This window comes from Dama dama, chromosome 8, assembly GCF_033118175.1.
Source record: "Dama dama isolate Ldn47 chromosome 8, ASM3311817v1, whole genome shotgun sequence".
NCBI classification, from domain to species: Eukaryota; Metazoa; Chordata; class Mammalia; order Artiodactyla; family Cervidae; genus Dama; species Dama dama.
This window is the reverse complement of record NC_083688.1, coordinates 13522045-13538403: the sequence shown is the minus strand read 5'-3', so window position 1 is coordinate 13538403 and position 16359 is coordinate 13522045. Positions and strand designations below refer to the sequence as shown.

The window sequence follows — 16359 nt, the reverse complement described above, 5'->3', positions numbered from 1 at the left end:
TTTCGGCTTGAGCTGTCTGGTTCAGTGGTCTGGCGGAATGTCACAAACAAGCTAAGTCACTGCAAACAATGTTTTTCTGGCTGTGACCACTGGCTGTCACTTCTAACATAGCAGAATCATGTTGGGGGATGGAAAAAGTGAGCACCACTTCTTAGCGTGTTCTCCCTCATACTGCCAATCTCCCTCTGCCCGTGTGCTGGATGTAGCAGAGACCATCCACCAATCAGGCCAGGGTAGGTAGGCCAATAGGGAGGGGCCCATCACTCTGTTCAACTATAGCCAGACTCACCCCCACAGCAGTTCCTGTGGCTCTAGCCTGGACTCCTGTACAGGAACCTGGCTCTGGCAGTGGCAGCTGGAGAGGGTAATACGACCTCCTGCTGAATGAAGTTGGGTGAATGAATGGGTGAGCTGCAGGGGTCACTTGCAAAGGGACCAAGAGTGATCAGGAAACAACTCATTCAGGCAGATGCTTTTGATACCTAACTCCCAGACTTGCCTGTGGCACAAGGGGACGCCATCTCCCATGGGAGAGAAGAGGGTGGGAGGCCATATTCTCACACTGAGTCTTTCTAGGAGCCAGGGCTTCAAAGCACAGGCTCCGATTCCTTCTCTCAGCCACCCTCTCTACTCTCCACTCTCACTCCTTGTGCTTCTTCTTGTGCTTCTTCTTCTTTTTCTTCTTCTTTGCTGCCTTGCTGTCCTTTGATGTGTGCCTTGCCCTCTTGCCTGTATCACTCTCAGAGTCTGAGCTGTCAGAGTCAGATGACTTCCTGTCTCTATGTTTCTTTTTCTTCTTTTCCTGAAAAAAAAAAAAAATTAAGAACTCAACATTATATGTGTGTATTTGCTTTAAAAAAACATGGCATGTAATCATTAGGGGATAACAATAAATTAGAAAACATTTATAATAAAATAAATTACCTCTTTAAGTACTAACAAGAAAAAGTGCTCAAAACAAATGGAAAAGGATCAAGTCATAATGCAGTATGTATTCTTTTTTTTTTTTCGCAGTATGTATTCTAAGTGCCAAGGTATATAACATATATACATACATATGTAATATACATTTACATATATAAATTATAATATTTTGCACAGTAAATTATAATACACATATTTAACATATTTGAATATACTTAAAATCACAGAAAACAGTGAAAAGGACACAAACAGGCAACAAGTGTTAGCTTAGGAATGAACTGAATACAGGGAAGCTGGGGCCCTTCACTGTCCTTTTCCATTTTTCTTAAATAAGAATTTACTACTTTCATTTTTAAAAAGCACAATATATTAATGCTGAAAGTCAAGTCCTTAGAGATCACCTGGTCTCTCAAGAGACAGTACCTCACACGTCCGAGAATAAGAGAATAACAGATTGAGAACTCCTGACTCCCAGACTGGTTTCTATCAGACCCAGCTGCCCGGGGAAATAACCGCCATCAACTAATAAGGCCCTACCTGCTGTCCTTGAATATTTATCATCTCTAACTTTCACAACCAACCTTACAAGAGTAAACTGATATAGAACTTTCTCAACACTCCACCCACCCCACCATGCTGCCAAATTAACAGCACAAATGCACACAAAGAATGAGACACAGACCCACGGGCTTCTGTAGGGTACTCAGAGCAATTTTTAAGCACTGCATAAACTTTTCCTTGGATTGCAAATGTGTATGTTGCCTTGGTAAGGTTTCTAAGAAGAAGAGATTATGGGAGGAAAAAAGACAGTAGAAGAGGACAAGGCTGCTGCTCCTCCCATAGGCTCCTAGTCAGCATCCTGAGGGCTGTGAAGTCTACCTGACAGACCAGGTCTTGGGAGCTGGCTATGAGAAAACAGTGGACCAAACACAGAACCAGGTGTTAGACCCAGACTTGAGTTCTGGCTTTGCCACTTACATTACTCTTATGTAACCTTGGGCAAGTCATTTTACCTCACTGTGGCCTAGTTTCCTCAAATGCAAAACAGAGATAAGACCAGCACCTATGTCACACGGCTATGATGAAGATTTAAAGAGACAACATCTGTGGCTGGAGAAGCTGAAAACCACTTGCCCCTGATCACACAGGCAGGGTTGGGATCTGCATATAGATCATTTGACTGGAAATCTGAATTTTTCTCTGTAGCACATGGCCCTCTTCCTGTACAGTGATGGGAGGCCTCATGGTAAATGGTGGTCAGAACAACAATTTTGGAACAAGACAAAATTAGGTTCAGATTTCAACTCTGCCACTTACTATGTGACTTAGAACAAAAGACTTAACTTTTTTGAACTTAAGTTTTCTTTTCAGTAAACTACAAATAATAAATGCCCACTTCAAAAGATGCTATGAGGATTAAACATTGTAAGAACGGTCATTAACTATAGCTCCTGACACAGTAAGTACTCAGTGATAGCCAGAAGTATCATACTATTCTCTCAGAGAATTCCCAGGATGTTCTGACAGTCTAGTCAAGTATCTACAGCAGATAAGTCAAAGTTCTGAGAGAAAATTTTCGTTTAAAATTCTTTCTTGGAGTCTCCAGTGGAGCAGAGAGAGGGGAAGTTTGCCAGGCCCTGTTACCAAGCTGTTACCATGTTACCAAGCTGTAGGAACTGTGGCTGGGAGAAGCTGAGAGTCTGCAGATCCATGGTTTGGCTTATGGTGTTGCAATCTCCTGGATGGCAAGATCATGGATGCCAATCACAGGCTATATAGGCTTGGCAGCCTTGTTAGTTTCTGCCCCTCAGGCAGGACAGAGTCCTGGAAAAGTAAATAAGCAAGTGCAGAGTCTGGCACCAACTCCCCCAAGCCTGGCCCACCCTGGATAAATAAATGAGAAAGGAGAGTAATAATGCTACTTTACAACCAAATAGCACTTTAGTTTATCTAGCTTTCCACATCTCATATCTAGTAATATTAATCTGGTAAGGTCAAAATTCAGGAATTATTATTGCCATTTTACAGAGGTAAAAACAACTGAGAGGTGAATTGAGCTACACCAAAGACAAGAACAGGGCTTCCCTTGTAGCTCAGCTGGTAAAGAATCTGCCTGCAGTGCAGGAGACTCTGGTTCGATTCCTGGGTCAGGAAGATCCCCTAGAGAAGGGATAGGCTACTTACTCCAGTATTCTTGGGCTTCCCTGGTGGCTCAGACAGTAAAGAATCTGCCTGCAATGCTGCAGACCTGGGTTTGATCCCTGGGTTGGAAAGATCCTCTGGAGGAGGGCATGGCAACTCACTCCAGTATTCTTGCCTGGAGAATCCCTGTGGATGGAGGAGTCTGGCAAGCTGCAGTCTATGGGGTCGCAAAGAGTCGGACATGACTGAGCAACTAGGCACAGCACACACAGCAAAGACAAGAACATTCAACTTTCAAATCCAGAGTTTAGCATTATTTGTACTTTGCTTTCTCTCAATGATGAATGCTCAAAAGGAGGAAAGAGAACAAATCACTAGAGAACCCTGGCATACTAGAATGTGGCCTCTAGCTAGCAAGGAGGACTCAGGGAGATGGTCTTCTCGACCTCAGTCTTGACATAGAGGCTCTTTTGCACTTGACATAGAGGCTCTTTTGCACTCTGAACAAAGAAAATCTAGTCCTCCAGCAGGCTGGCACCATTTTCACTGTGTGTCTAATCTTCAGCTGGAGAAGAAAACTTACTTCATATGTTGTAGTTCAAGAGAAAAGTTGGGAATTGGGGTAGAGACGAAGATGGAAAGTCAGGGTAAAACTAGCTTCTGGTCCCTCAACTGCATTCAATGGGAAAGAGGAGCGTAAGATAAAGGGTAGTGAACCAGGGGTGTGAGCTCATGGCAGACAGGCCAGAAGGACAGGGGAAAAAAGGCAATGCTCAGAACCACTCTCAGAAAAGCACACACCCTGTACTATAGCAGTTAGTCCACCCACGTTCTCTATAGTTCTGGAAAAGGACAGCAGTGACCTAGTGTGAGATAAAAACAAAAACTGAGAAAGGGGAAATAACGGCAGTTAACACTTATTGAATACCTAGTTTTCTAGATATCGGGCTGGGCACTTAGCGTACGTACTTCATGACCTTCACAACAAACAAAAGTGGGTATAATCATCTCTATATTTTCAGGAAAGAAAATTCTAACTTCAGAAAGGTTTACTGAGATACAGTGCCTTGCCCAAGTGGTAGAACCTGGATTCAACTCAGGCTGGGCCCCAAATCAGATGTTCTTCACATGGCTTCCCAGCTGACTCACTGGTAAAGAATCTGCCTACCAACGCAGGAGATGTTGGAGACACAGGTTCGATCCCTGGATCAGGAGGATCCCCTGCAGGAGGAAATGGCAACCCACTCCAGTATTCTCGCCTGGAGAATCCCATGGACAGAAGAGCCTAGGATGCTACAGTCCATGGGGTTGCAAAAAGTCAGACACGACTGAGCAAATCAGATGCTCTTTATAGCTCTGTGTATATTAAAGGCAGCACCTAAATTAGCATTTTTTAACCCAAAGGCACTGATTAGCCAGAAATCAAGCAAACAAGCATATTATTCTTTTTTATTCTCTTTTTTTTTTTTTGGTTGCACTGGGTCTTCGTTCCTGCACACAGACTTTCTCAAGTTGCAATGAACAGGATCCGCTCTTTGTTGCTGTGCGCGGGCTTCTCATTGTGGTGGCTTCTCCTGTTGCACACAGGCTTTAGTGGTTGCAGCACAGAGCCTCATTAGTTGTGGTCTGTGGGCCCTAGAGTGTGTGGGCCCCCGTAGTTGCAGCTTGCAGGCTCTAGAGCACAGGCTCAGTAGTTGTGGCACCTTGGCTTAGCTGCCCACAGCATGTGGAACCTTCTGGGACCAGGGATCAAACCCATGTCCCCTGCACTGGCAGGCTGATTCCTATCCACCGTGCTACCAGGGAAGTCTTTTTCTATTTATTCTTAAGAACTATTCTTGAGAAAGCACTGGTTATTTATTCTCTTATTCTTGAGAAATGATTGATTCTCAAGAGAAAATTTGATTCTCAAACTGCTTCTCCAGGGTGAATTTCTGTAAAGTAGGATGGAAGGTGATTCCTGGTTAGAATTTGCCTATAAGCCCCACTTTATCAAAGCTGGAAAGGGTAAGACCGGAAGGAAAAGGTTTATTAATCAACTCACAAATATTTACTGAACTTTACTACCTACAAAGCATTTTAGAAAGCCATAGTTACATACAACGTTGCTTAGGAGATAAGAACACACAGATTTTTAATATAATTCAGACAAACAGAGTACCTTCTAAAACCATAGTAGCAGATGCAAAGTAAACACATTTAGTAGCTCAGTAGTAGTGACGGGCACCATTCTTCCAAACCTGAGCCAACCTCGTCAAACAAGGGAAAGAATAACTCCCTATAACCATACAGTACACTCATTCAACAAATATTTGTTGAGAACCTTCTATAAGCCAGGAATATCTACTAATTTGTCTCTTGTAATACTTGAATGACGTTAGAAATCAGGGATCAGAAGCCTTCAAGGTACACACTAATCAAGGAGAAACACTAATTAAGATACTAGGCAGTCAATGGAAGTGATGTAAGAAAAGAACAAGCAACATACCATGGACACATAAGGGAAGAAATCAATTATATCTGAGGAATTTGGAATGGTCTCATGAAGGATAGGTAATGTGTTGTACTTTATTCATTCATAGGATGAATATGGCTTTGGCAGGTGGGGTAGTGATGGTAATGCTGACGGAAGAAGGGAAGTGAGGGTCTTCCAGACAGAGGGAAGACAGATGAGGTAAATGCTTGAAAGATCCCATGTGGCTTATTTACCATGTACTGGGTCTCATCACTTCTTTCTTACTCAAAGACATCAGTCCAAGAATTGTCCCCTCTCCTCTGCATAAAATTTTCCTTTTTCAGTGGCTCATTCCCAGCAGTAAACAAATGTGCTCTTATAGTTCCCATTAAAGAAAAAACCAAAACCCTCCTAAGCAATTTTAACCAGGTTAAAATTGTTAACCTGGTTAACACCACTCTACTGAAACAGGTTTTGTCAAAGTTACCAATGATCTCCACACAGCCAAATTCATGATCAATCCTTAGGCCTCATTTACTTGATCAATCGGCTGCATTTGACGTAGTCTATCTTCCATAAAACACACTCCTCACTTAATTTCCACCACATTCTCTCACTCTCCACCAACCTCCCTAGCTGTTCTTTTTCAGTCTCCCTTGCTCGTTCCCTTGCTTTATAACCTCTAAAAACGGAAACACTCTGGGGCTCAAGTCTTCCAACCTGTTCTCTTCCCTACATTTACTCTCCAGGCAATCTCATATGTGAACTCAAATACCATCTATCTATAGATGGCTCCCAAATTTATATCTTACCTGAGCCTTTCCTTTGAACTCCAAAACTACACATCCAACTGCTCACTCTACACATCCATGTGTGTACATGATAGGCTTCTATGCCTCACCCCCTCCCAAACCTACTCTCCCGCCCCCAGTTTTTGCTCCCATTTTCATTGATGACAACTCAAACTAAACCCAACTGCTCTCCATTCCCAAACTTACTTCTGTATTCCTTCTCTTAGCTCAGTTAGTTAACCCAAAACCTTGCAGTCATCTTCAATTGTTCTCTTTCTTATCTCACATCTGATCACTCAACAAATTGTCAGCTCTGCCTTCAAGATATATCCACACTTCAACTCCCTTCTCACCACCTCCACTACTATCATTCTAGTCCAAGCCGCCATCATCTCTCATGTGGATTATTGATACTGTCTATTATCTAGCTTGCTACTTTCACCTTTGCCTTTTGACCATCTAATTTCCATACAGTAGCCAGAATAATTCACTTAAAAGAGAAGTCAGATCATGTCATCCCTCTACTCAAAACCCGTAATGACATCCATCTCATTCTAAGTGGAAGTTGAAGTCCTCATATTCTCATATAAGGCCCCGATTTCCTCTAGCTCATTCACTTCCTATACTGGCCTCCTTGCTGTTCCTTAAAAATGCCAAGTTCATCCCCAGTACCTGCTATCGTACTTGTTGAAGGGCTCTCTTACCACTTCTCTGAGTAGCTTGCTTTCTCACTTCCTTCAAAGATCAACTCAAATGATGCTTTATGAGAAAAGGCTGCCGTTACCATCCCGTCTAGAATGGGAAGTCACCTATTCCCTTACCCCATTCTACTATTCCCTATCTCTCATAACCAAATTAATTTTTATCCATAGCACCTATCGGGCTTCCCTGGGGGCTCAGACAGCAAAGAATCTCCCTGCAGCGCAGGAGACCCAAGTTTGATCCCTGGGTTGGGAAGATCTCCTGGATAAGGGAATAGCTACCCACTCCAGTATTCTGCCTGGAGAATTCCATGGACAGAGGAGCCTGGAGGGATACAGTCCATGGGGTCGCAAAGAGTCAAACACGACTGGGCAGATTAACACACAACACACAGCACTTATGACTACTTGAAATGTTAGTATTTACTTACTAAGTTCATTATCTGTAACCCTCATTAGAAAGAAAGTGCCATGAATTTTACCTGTTTGGTCACTACTGTACCTGCAATGACTTAGAACAGAGCTTGGCATATAATAGACATTCTTTTAATGAATGAGGTTGGAGTAGAGTGTGTGACAGAAGGGACTGGTAAAGAGATGACACTGGGATGTTGGACAAATTGTGAAAAGTCTTAAAGGAACTCAGACTTTTCCATAGAAAAAGGGGAATCATAGAAGGCTTTTGAGCAGACTACACTGGATGACCCTCTGTGCTCCAGCAGAACAGGCCCAGGACTGGCAACCTCTCTCGAAGGTAGGCACCAGAAGTTCTCTGGACAATAGAACAAAGCCAGCATTGCAGCCAAGGGATGGCATTTCTATTTCTGTTTTCTATATATAGTACAGCAGAGAGTAATTATAGTAGCCGAATCAGAAGAAAATTATATTCTGGATCAAATATAGATAAACTTCACTATAATAAGTGGGCAGCCTAACCCCAAGGTAAATGCTTCCTCATAATAGAGCCTGATTTAGAAAGACCCATGATGGCATATGATAAGTGAAAAAGGCTAGCAAAGCACAGACCACAGGTTCATGGAAAGAGTATCCAGGGCTTCACAATAAAAGCCTCTATTCCTATTTTACTAGCGTCTTCATGGCCCATTTCCATTTGCAACACAGAGCTTCCTCTTGTTCTAATTATGGCCAACAAAAATGACTTGCAATTTTCAGACACTGGGATGAAAACTGTCATGTAATGAATAGGTATAGCACTGAATTAAATCAATGCATACTAGATTTTTGTACAAGGCTTCCCTGGTGGTCCAGTGGTTAAGACTCAGCACTTCCACTACAGAGGGCATAGGTTTGATTCCTGGTTGGTTAACTAAGATCCCACATGGCATGCAGAGTGCCCCCAAAAAAAAGAAAAGGAAAAAAAATTAAGATATTTTATAAATTGTAAATACTAAACAAACGTAAGGCATAAAAGATAATGAAGGAATTAATGACAAGGCGAGAAGACAATGATGCTAGCTGTTTTCTTGGTAGAAACAATGGGCACCAAGGGGGAAGATTTTACAGTTTCAATTCCCTTAGAGCACTTTTTAATCAAAGAGGACTCATGAGTCAGAAGTTCATATACACAAAGGTACTTTAAAAAGTAGTAAGGTATGATGACTATTACTGCCACTGTTCACCAGACTATTTCTCTACTAAGTGAAGAGCAACGGAAGGTTGGATAACGGGTTGACTAAGCAGGTCATAAAGAGCCTCATACCTAGTAGATCCTTAATAATTATTTTGGAGAACTAAAATACACATCTCAAAGCAGCTTTAGAAACAAAGCAATAACTAATTGTACCAGCTGTATTAAGAAATGCAAAAACACTCAAAGACCCACAGCAGTAAGAAAACCACAGAACCATTTTAGGAATCTGACAAACACCATTTAAACTCTAAAAGGTTAAAAGAGAATGAAAAAAATCCCTGCAACATATAAACAGAATTCAGTTTAAAATCAAGCTCTACTAAAGAAGTAAAATTATCTGTCTATAGACATGATCTTTATGTAGAAAATCTTTAAAGATTTCACAAAAAATTATTAGAACTAATCTATGAATTCAGAAAAGTTGCAGGATACAAAATTAACATACAAGAATCAGTTTCTATATATTAACAACTAGCAATCCAAAAAGGAATTAAGAAAACAATTCCATTTATAATAGCATCAAAAAGAATAAAACTTAATCAGGGAGGCAAAAATAGTAATAATTCTACACTGAAAACTATAAAACAATGCAGAAAGAAATTATTCCAAGGCAAATAGAAGGGGAAAAAGTAGAAGCAGTGATAGATTTTATTTTCTTGGGCTCCAAAATCACTGTGGACAGTGACTGCAGCCATGAAATTAAAAGACGCTTGCTCCTTGGAAAGAAAACTATGATAAACCTAGACAGCAGAGATTAAAAAGCAGAGACATCACTTTGCCAACAAAGGTCTGTAGGTCTGTATAGTCAAAGCTATGGTTTTTCCAGTAGTCATGTATGGATGTGAGAGTTGGACCATAAAGAAGGCTGAATACTGAAGAATTGATGTTTTTGAACTGTGTTGCTGGAGAAAACTTCTGAGAGTCCCTTGGATTGCAAGGAGATCAAACCATTCGATTCTAAAGGAAATCAACCCTGAATATTCGTTGTAAGGACTGATGCTGAAGCTGAAGCTCCAATACTTTGGCCACCTGATGCAAAGAGCTGACTCACTGGAAAAGATCAGGATTCTGGGAAAGACTGAAGGCAAAAGGAGAAGCGGATGACAGAGGATGAGATGACAGATGAGAGAATATATCACCAACTCAATGGAGATGAATTTGAGCAAACTCCAAGAGATAATGAAAGACAGGGAAGTCTGGCATGCTGCAGTCCATGGGGTTGAAAAGAGTTGGACAAGACTTAGCCACTGAACAACAATAGTTACAGAAGAGAAGGGAGTAATAAGACAGCCACAGCCTCAGAGCAGTCCACATTCAGAGTAAAAGCAGAGGGCAAAAGAGAATCAAACAGTGAGATAAAGAAGGGTTTTTCCCAAAAAAATCAGATGTCCAGACCTAGGCCTGTGAACTTGGTACTCAAGAGGTAGAAGGGAAGCATGTATTTTAAAAATCTCTGTGGGCTGGGACTTCCCTAGTGGTACAGTGGTACCAGGATCTGCCTGCCAAGGCAGGGGACTTGGGTCCGATCCTTGGTCTGGGAAGATTCCACATGTGCCACAAATATTGAGCCTGTGCTCTAGGGCCCATGAGCCACAACTACTGAAGCCCACACACCTAGAGCCTGTGCTCAGCAACAGGAGAAGCCTCACACTGCCAACCAAGAGTAGCCCCCACTTACTGCAACTAGAGAAAACCTGCACGTAGCAAGCAAGACCCAGGGAAACCAAATAGTAAAAAAAAAAAGATTTTTTTTAAATCTCCTTGGGCTAGTTCAGTAGTCAGAATGTAAGTGAGAGAGGTAAGGAGGAAAAATGCACAGTAGTAGGGGGAGTGGGAGGAAGGAAGAGAATTGAGGTATTATAAGGCACCACAGACAGGACTTGGTGACTGATTATGTATGGGATAGAAAGGAGAAGAAAATTAATTGCACGTTGTTTCTTTCTTGGCGACTGGAAGGTTATGCTGTCATTAAAACTATAAATAGAAGGATAGAAGCAAGGGTTTTGGTGGTTGTGTTTTTACGGGGGTTGGGGTAGGAGGGTGTGTATGGTGAAAAGGGCCAAAGAAGAGCTAATGATAGCCGTGACAGGTAACATTAATTACAAACTTACTCATCAGCGCTTTGTATCTAATTTGAGGAGCTGGGCATCACTCTGCAAGGAGCACAGTTATCATAGATCACAACAATCCTACTTTGTCAGTTAAGGAACTGATGTTAGCAAATAGCACAGAAAGGTGTTATACTAGATCTGACTGGCTCCAAGCCAGAGTTTGAGGTACCACTGGGATATTACTTAGAGACGTCAAAGTTGTCAGGGCAGCTGAAGTCTTAGAAGGGATGTGATCACCCAGGGAAAGAATATACAGATTGATAAATTATCACCCACATATTGGGCTAATTCTTAATAATGATACAATGGGCCTTTTTCCTTGTCCAAAAATGAAGAAAATACTTAAATTTTTAAATAATGCCCACTGAGGGCAAGGACCTTATCACAGTTTTTATGTTCCTAGGTGTGCAATGCCTGGAACAAAATGACCACTTAATAAAAGTTTGCTAAAGCTTTAAAACAAAACCAAACCAAAGAAAACCCCAAAATTTAATAACTGGCCACAACTAAAAAAACACTACACTATATGAGAACAACTATTTCTGAGCTAATTATAGCATAGTTTTTTTTCCCATTTCCTCTCTGTGCTGTATGCTACAAATGCACTGGGTTTTTTTCTGCACTACAATAATGTCTGTTTTATGAATTATATAGATAGAAGACACAATTCAGTGAGACAGGCACTCTTATCCACTGCTGGATGCAAAATAAGTACTTTTTAGAAAGACAATTTGATAAGATGTATAGAGTCTTAAAGCCCTTATTCAGTAATCTTACTTAGGAATTTATCCAAAGAAAGGAATAAGAGACGTGGCCAAAGACTAGGTTGAAGTATTCAAAATATCCCACAAAAAATACAATTAAATAAACCATCATTTAGCCATAGGATAGAGTATCGTATGGTACTCTTAAATCAAGTTTTTTTTTTTTTTAAAACAAGTTTTTTAAAATACTTAGGGCTTCCCTCAGAGAAGGCAATGGCACCCCACTCCAGTACTCTTGCCTGGAAAATCCCATGGACGGAGGAGCCTGGTAGGCTGCAGGCCATGTGGTCGCTAAGAGTCGGACATGAGTGAGCGACTTCACTTTCACTTTCATGAGCTGGAGAAGGAAATGGCAACCCACTCCAGTGTTCCTGCCTGGAGAATCCCAGGGACAGGGGAGCCTGGTGAGCTGCCGTCTATGGGGTCGCACAGAGTCGGACACGACTGAAGTGACTTAGCAGCAGCAGGGCTTCCCTGGTGGCTCAGATGGTAAAGAATCTGCCTGCAATGCAGGAGACCCGGGTTTAATCCCTGGGTTGGGATGATCCCCTGCAGAAGGGAATGACTACCACTCCACTATTCTGGCCTGGAGAATCCCATGGACAGAGGAGCCAGGCAGGCTACAGTCCATGGCATTACAAAAAGTCGGACACAACTGAGCAACTAACACACACAAGAACACTTTAGGATATTAGAAAATGCTTTTGACAAATATAATGAAAAAAGTAGGATACAAACTATACCTAGCAAGATGATGATTGTGCGTTTATGTGTAAACACATACATATATATATGTGAAAATCATATCTATATACAATTACATAGAGAATTATATATTATATATATATATATTTACCTAGAAAAATATAAGAATATTAAGAGTCTCACTGGGTGGAAAGACTACAAGAGATCCTAATGTTCTTTATGTTTCTCGGTATTTCTAAAATTTCTGCACAAAGTATATTTTTATTTTAAAACTCAAAAAAATATGATAAATAAAAGCAAGATAGCACTCACCTTCTTTCTTTTTCTAGAAGAATTTCTTGTGGGGTCAGGCTTTTCAAACTCTGCTGACTTTGCCTCTTCTTTCTCCTCTTCCTCATCGGGTATCAGAGAGTACTTGGTCCCACCTGGTTGCATGAAACAATCCTTTGCAAAGTGGCCTGCAGAAGTAGAAAAAGTAGGGAGGGAAGATGCAATCTCTCCTTTAGCAGGTGGATCTTCCCCAGGAGCTCCTGAAGGGCTGGCTGGTTCAGGAGGCACTACTAAGTTCATTCACAGCAGTTGCTGCATTCAGAGAAGCTTGATGGCATTGCTCACTCAACCAGAGTCAGACAGGCAGCTGGTCCTACAGCTGTGGGAGATGCTGGCACTGCTTTGGAAATCGCAAAGAATGTGAGGATATAGGCTTGTGCTGCCCTCATTTGCAACTGGGTTCAGTAATTTTTAAAGGTCTTGTTGTTACTGTTTAGCTGCTAAGTCGTGTCTGATTCTTTTGCAACCATAGCTATGGACTGGAGCCCGCCAGGCTCCTCTGTCTGTGGGATTTCCCAGAGAAGAATACTGGAATGGGTTGCCATTTCCTTCTCCAGGGGATCTTCCCAACCCAGGGACGGGACCCACATCTTCTGCACTGGTTTTAAAGGTCTATTTGGAACCCATCTCTGACAGTGAAAGGCTGCTCCAGAGAGCAGAATATTTGCCAGAGGGAGCCAAGTGGCAGGCAAGGAGGCCCTAAAGGAAGACAGCTCTTAGGCAGCAGGCAGGAACACCGCACTCAAACTCAAGCCAACACATACAGAGCCAGCAAAGCCACCTAGGGGCCGTCAACAGTGACAGCCTGTCAGGTCCGGCAAGGCCTGAGAGGTCATCAAATCCAACACTGCATTTGCATTAGATATGAAGGCCCAGAGTAAAGAAGTACCTCAAGGTCACACAGACAGCAGCAGAACTAAAACTTACCCTGGGTCTCATGTCTCCCTGCCCTGTGCTCTTTCTGTTGCACCCAAACCAACCACCTTTGGCCTGCCTGGGCCAAACTCCAATTTTCATTATTCTTTTCTGCCTCATGTAACACCTGGTGGAAACAAGTTGAAGGTAAGAGAACCTCACTCCCCCTGAGTCTACATTACTATGAAGGGGCCTGTAACAGATGCTGGGCTTCCCTGGTGGCTCAGACAGTAAAGCGTCCCTGGGTCGGGAAGATCCCCTGGAGAAGGAAATGGCAGCCCACTCCAGTACTCTTGCCTAGAAAATCCCATGGATGGAGGAGCCTGGTAGGCCACAGTCCATGGGGTCGCAAAGAGTTGGACAGGACTGAGCGATGCCACTTTCACTTTCACGTTTAACAGATGCTACACAGCTGGTTTTATGTGAGCTTTTTGTAGGCCCTGCCTCAGGGGCACAAAGAATTTGATAAGATCATCAAAAAGCTATGTGTAAACTACACATTTTTCCCTTCCTCCCACTACATTAATGATAAATCAGGACAAACCCCCAACCTCAACCAGGGCACAAATCTGCTACCACTCGTAGAAAAGTCAAGAGAGCAAGGCAGATGAAAGGTTAGGGAGACCTGGTGACAAATTGAGGTCACTCTGAAAATGAGAAGATGGCAATCCCTCTCATTATAGCTCCAACAAGGGAAGTCAGGCTGAAAGAGATCTTTAATATTTGAGTAGGACTGGAGGAAACTTGAGGAAACAAAGCTAAAAGGAAGTGGCTAGCCTGTATTCTTTACTACGAAAAAAATATTGTACTCAGAACTCGTAAGTTATAGAGATAAAGGTAAAATAAGCAAGAAAGGATTGACTTGGATCCTTAAGGAATATATTTCCAAGTCACTTAATTTTTGCAACCAAACAATAATGGTCCTTAGAGATAAAATTTAGATTGTTGATAATAATCCAACACTCTTACCCCTCCTGTCATAGTATATGGGGGCCCTGCCCCGGCAGGGCATTGCCTGTGGAGAGAGGAGTAGTGGTAGTGGGGTAGTATCCGGCAGGGCCGCATTCAGAAAAGGAGACAGAAAAAGCAACAAGTCACGAACTCTGATGTGAGTCTAGTAGGGACAGCAGATGAATGAGCAGGGGAGGCCAACACTTGGCTAAAACCCAGGGAGCTCTAAAGGCACACTAGGGGGCCTCCCTCATCCTGTAAAGGGTTCATCCACAAGGAGAATAAAATTGAAGTGGCAGAGGCTTCACCTTACCTTTACAGCCACACTTCTTGCAGGTGGTGTTCAGGACAGCCTCAAGGGTGATCTTCTGCCCAGTGTAATCCTGGAAGGACCGCCTCCGCCTCTCTTCTTGCCTGTAATGAAATGATACTGACTGTTGGCCCTCTTAAGAGATGTGGCCAGAGATACTACTAGTTAATACTCTATGTTGGTTTTTTGTTTTGTTTTTGGCAGGTAGAAGGGAGAAAGGAAAAGCACTGAGCCTAAGGAGATAGGCAGTGAAAGCAACAACATGAACTAGACAATTTTTTCATTCAGGACAAGGCTCTGAATTAATTACTATGAATAAGACTAGATTTCATCTCACTGATGCACAGGGGATGAAGATACAATTACTCACCTTGCTAGGTCCCCTACAACCCTTACAAGGTCACTCCTGGGTGACCATCAAAGATTTCTTAGAAAATCAAGTCCAAATTTCTTATATGGGTATTTAAGGCCTTCCACAATCTGTCTCTAACCTACTTTTCTGGCCTCATCTTTACTTGTACAATATGCTTGAGCCAAACCACACTATTTTACCTTCCCCAGATGGCTCACTGCTTTTGCTTAGGCCCCTCCCTCTTTCTGAAATGCTTTTCTTCCCCTCTTTACTCCCACCTCACCACCTAACTACACCCAAATGTGTCAAGGCTCGGCTTAGTTATTGCTCCTCCTTCTATCAAATTCTCCTAAGTCCCTCAGCCAGAATTAATCTCTTTGTTCATGGTCCCATAACACTTTTTAAAAATTCTAAATATATGACCAAAGAATAAAATACACACAGAAAAGTACTCACAAGTATACAGCTTGACTGATTTTTCACAATTTGAAATATCCACATAATCAGTACTCAGAGAAACAGAACATCACCAACACCACAGAAGCCCTTCCAGCCACTGTGCCTCCTCCAAGAACCACCACTCTTCTAGTTCCTAACAGAATAGATTAGTTTTACATATGTTTCTAAGTTATATCAAGAGAATCAGAGCATGAATCCTTCTGTATCTGGCTCCTTTCACTGCTTTGTGAGATCCATCTAAGTGTTGTGTGTGGCTGTGGATCACTCATTCTCATTGCTATAAAGCATTTTTCTGTTGGCGAATATTTGAGTAATTTCTACTATGAGAGTGCTTCTGTGAACTTTTGAGCACATGTCTCTTGGTGAACTTGTATATGTACATGCATTTCTTTTGGGAAATGCCTAATTCCAGGTAGGAGGGGAACTACTGAGTTACAGGGCATCTGTCTCAGTAGACACTGCCGTACAGTGTGTTTACCAATTACACCGCTACCAGCAGAGCCGAGGCGCCCCAGCTGTCCCAGCTTTGTTACCTTTACTATAATACGCAGGACCTACACAGGGTATTCTTAAAAAATGTTTAATTGAAGAGTATCACCCCTGATCACTCTTCCTTTCAGACTCAAACTGCAGCCTATATACACTTCAATCCTAGCACATATCACACCACGTAGTTATTTCTTTCTAGATCCGGGCCCATTTAAAAAATATCTTACTTGTCTTTGTTTCCCTGGCACCTCAGCCCAAGGCTTGGCAAGCAACAGCATCAATGGATGCTTGCTGAAATTTCTTTGTCCT

General features: G+C 42.2%; 1 protein-coding gene across 2 annotated transcripts in view; it reads right to left on the bottom strand.

The window, feature by feature from the left end:
* Positions 1 to 460: 460 nt before the first annotated feature.
* Positions 461 to 16359, bottom strand: part of ZCCHC17 (zinc finger CCHC-type containing 17) — a 47516-nt gene continuing 31617 nt past the window's right edge. Inside the window, exons 9-11 of one of the 2 annotated variants that reach the window (XM_061148425.1) lie at positions 14754 to 14854; positions 12557 to 12702; positions 461 to 802 (exon numbers count right to left, since the gene is read on the bottom strand). In XM_061148425.1, coding sequence (XP_061004408.1) covers positions 641 to 802; positions 12557 to 12702; positions 14754 to 14854 — 409 coding nt within the window. In that variant the 3' untranslated portion in view covers positions 461 to 640. Of the gene's footprint in view, positions 803 to 12556; positions 12703 to 13501; positions 13617 to 14753; positions 14855 to 16359 lie in introns of those variants that run through there. The other variant, XR_009693819.1, reaches the window with a different exon arrangement.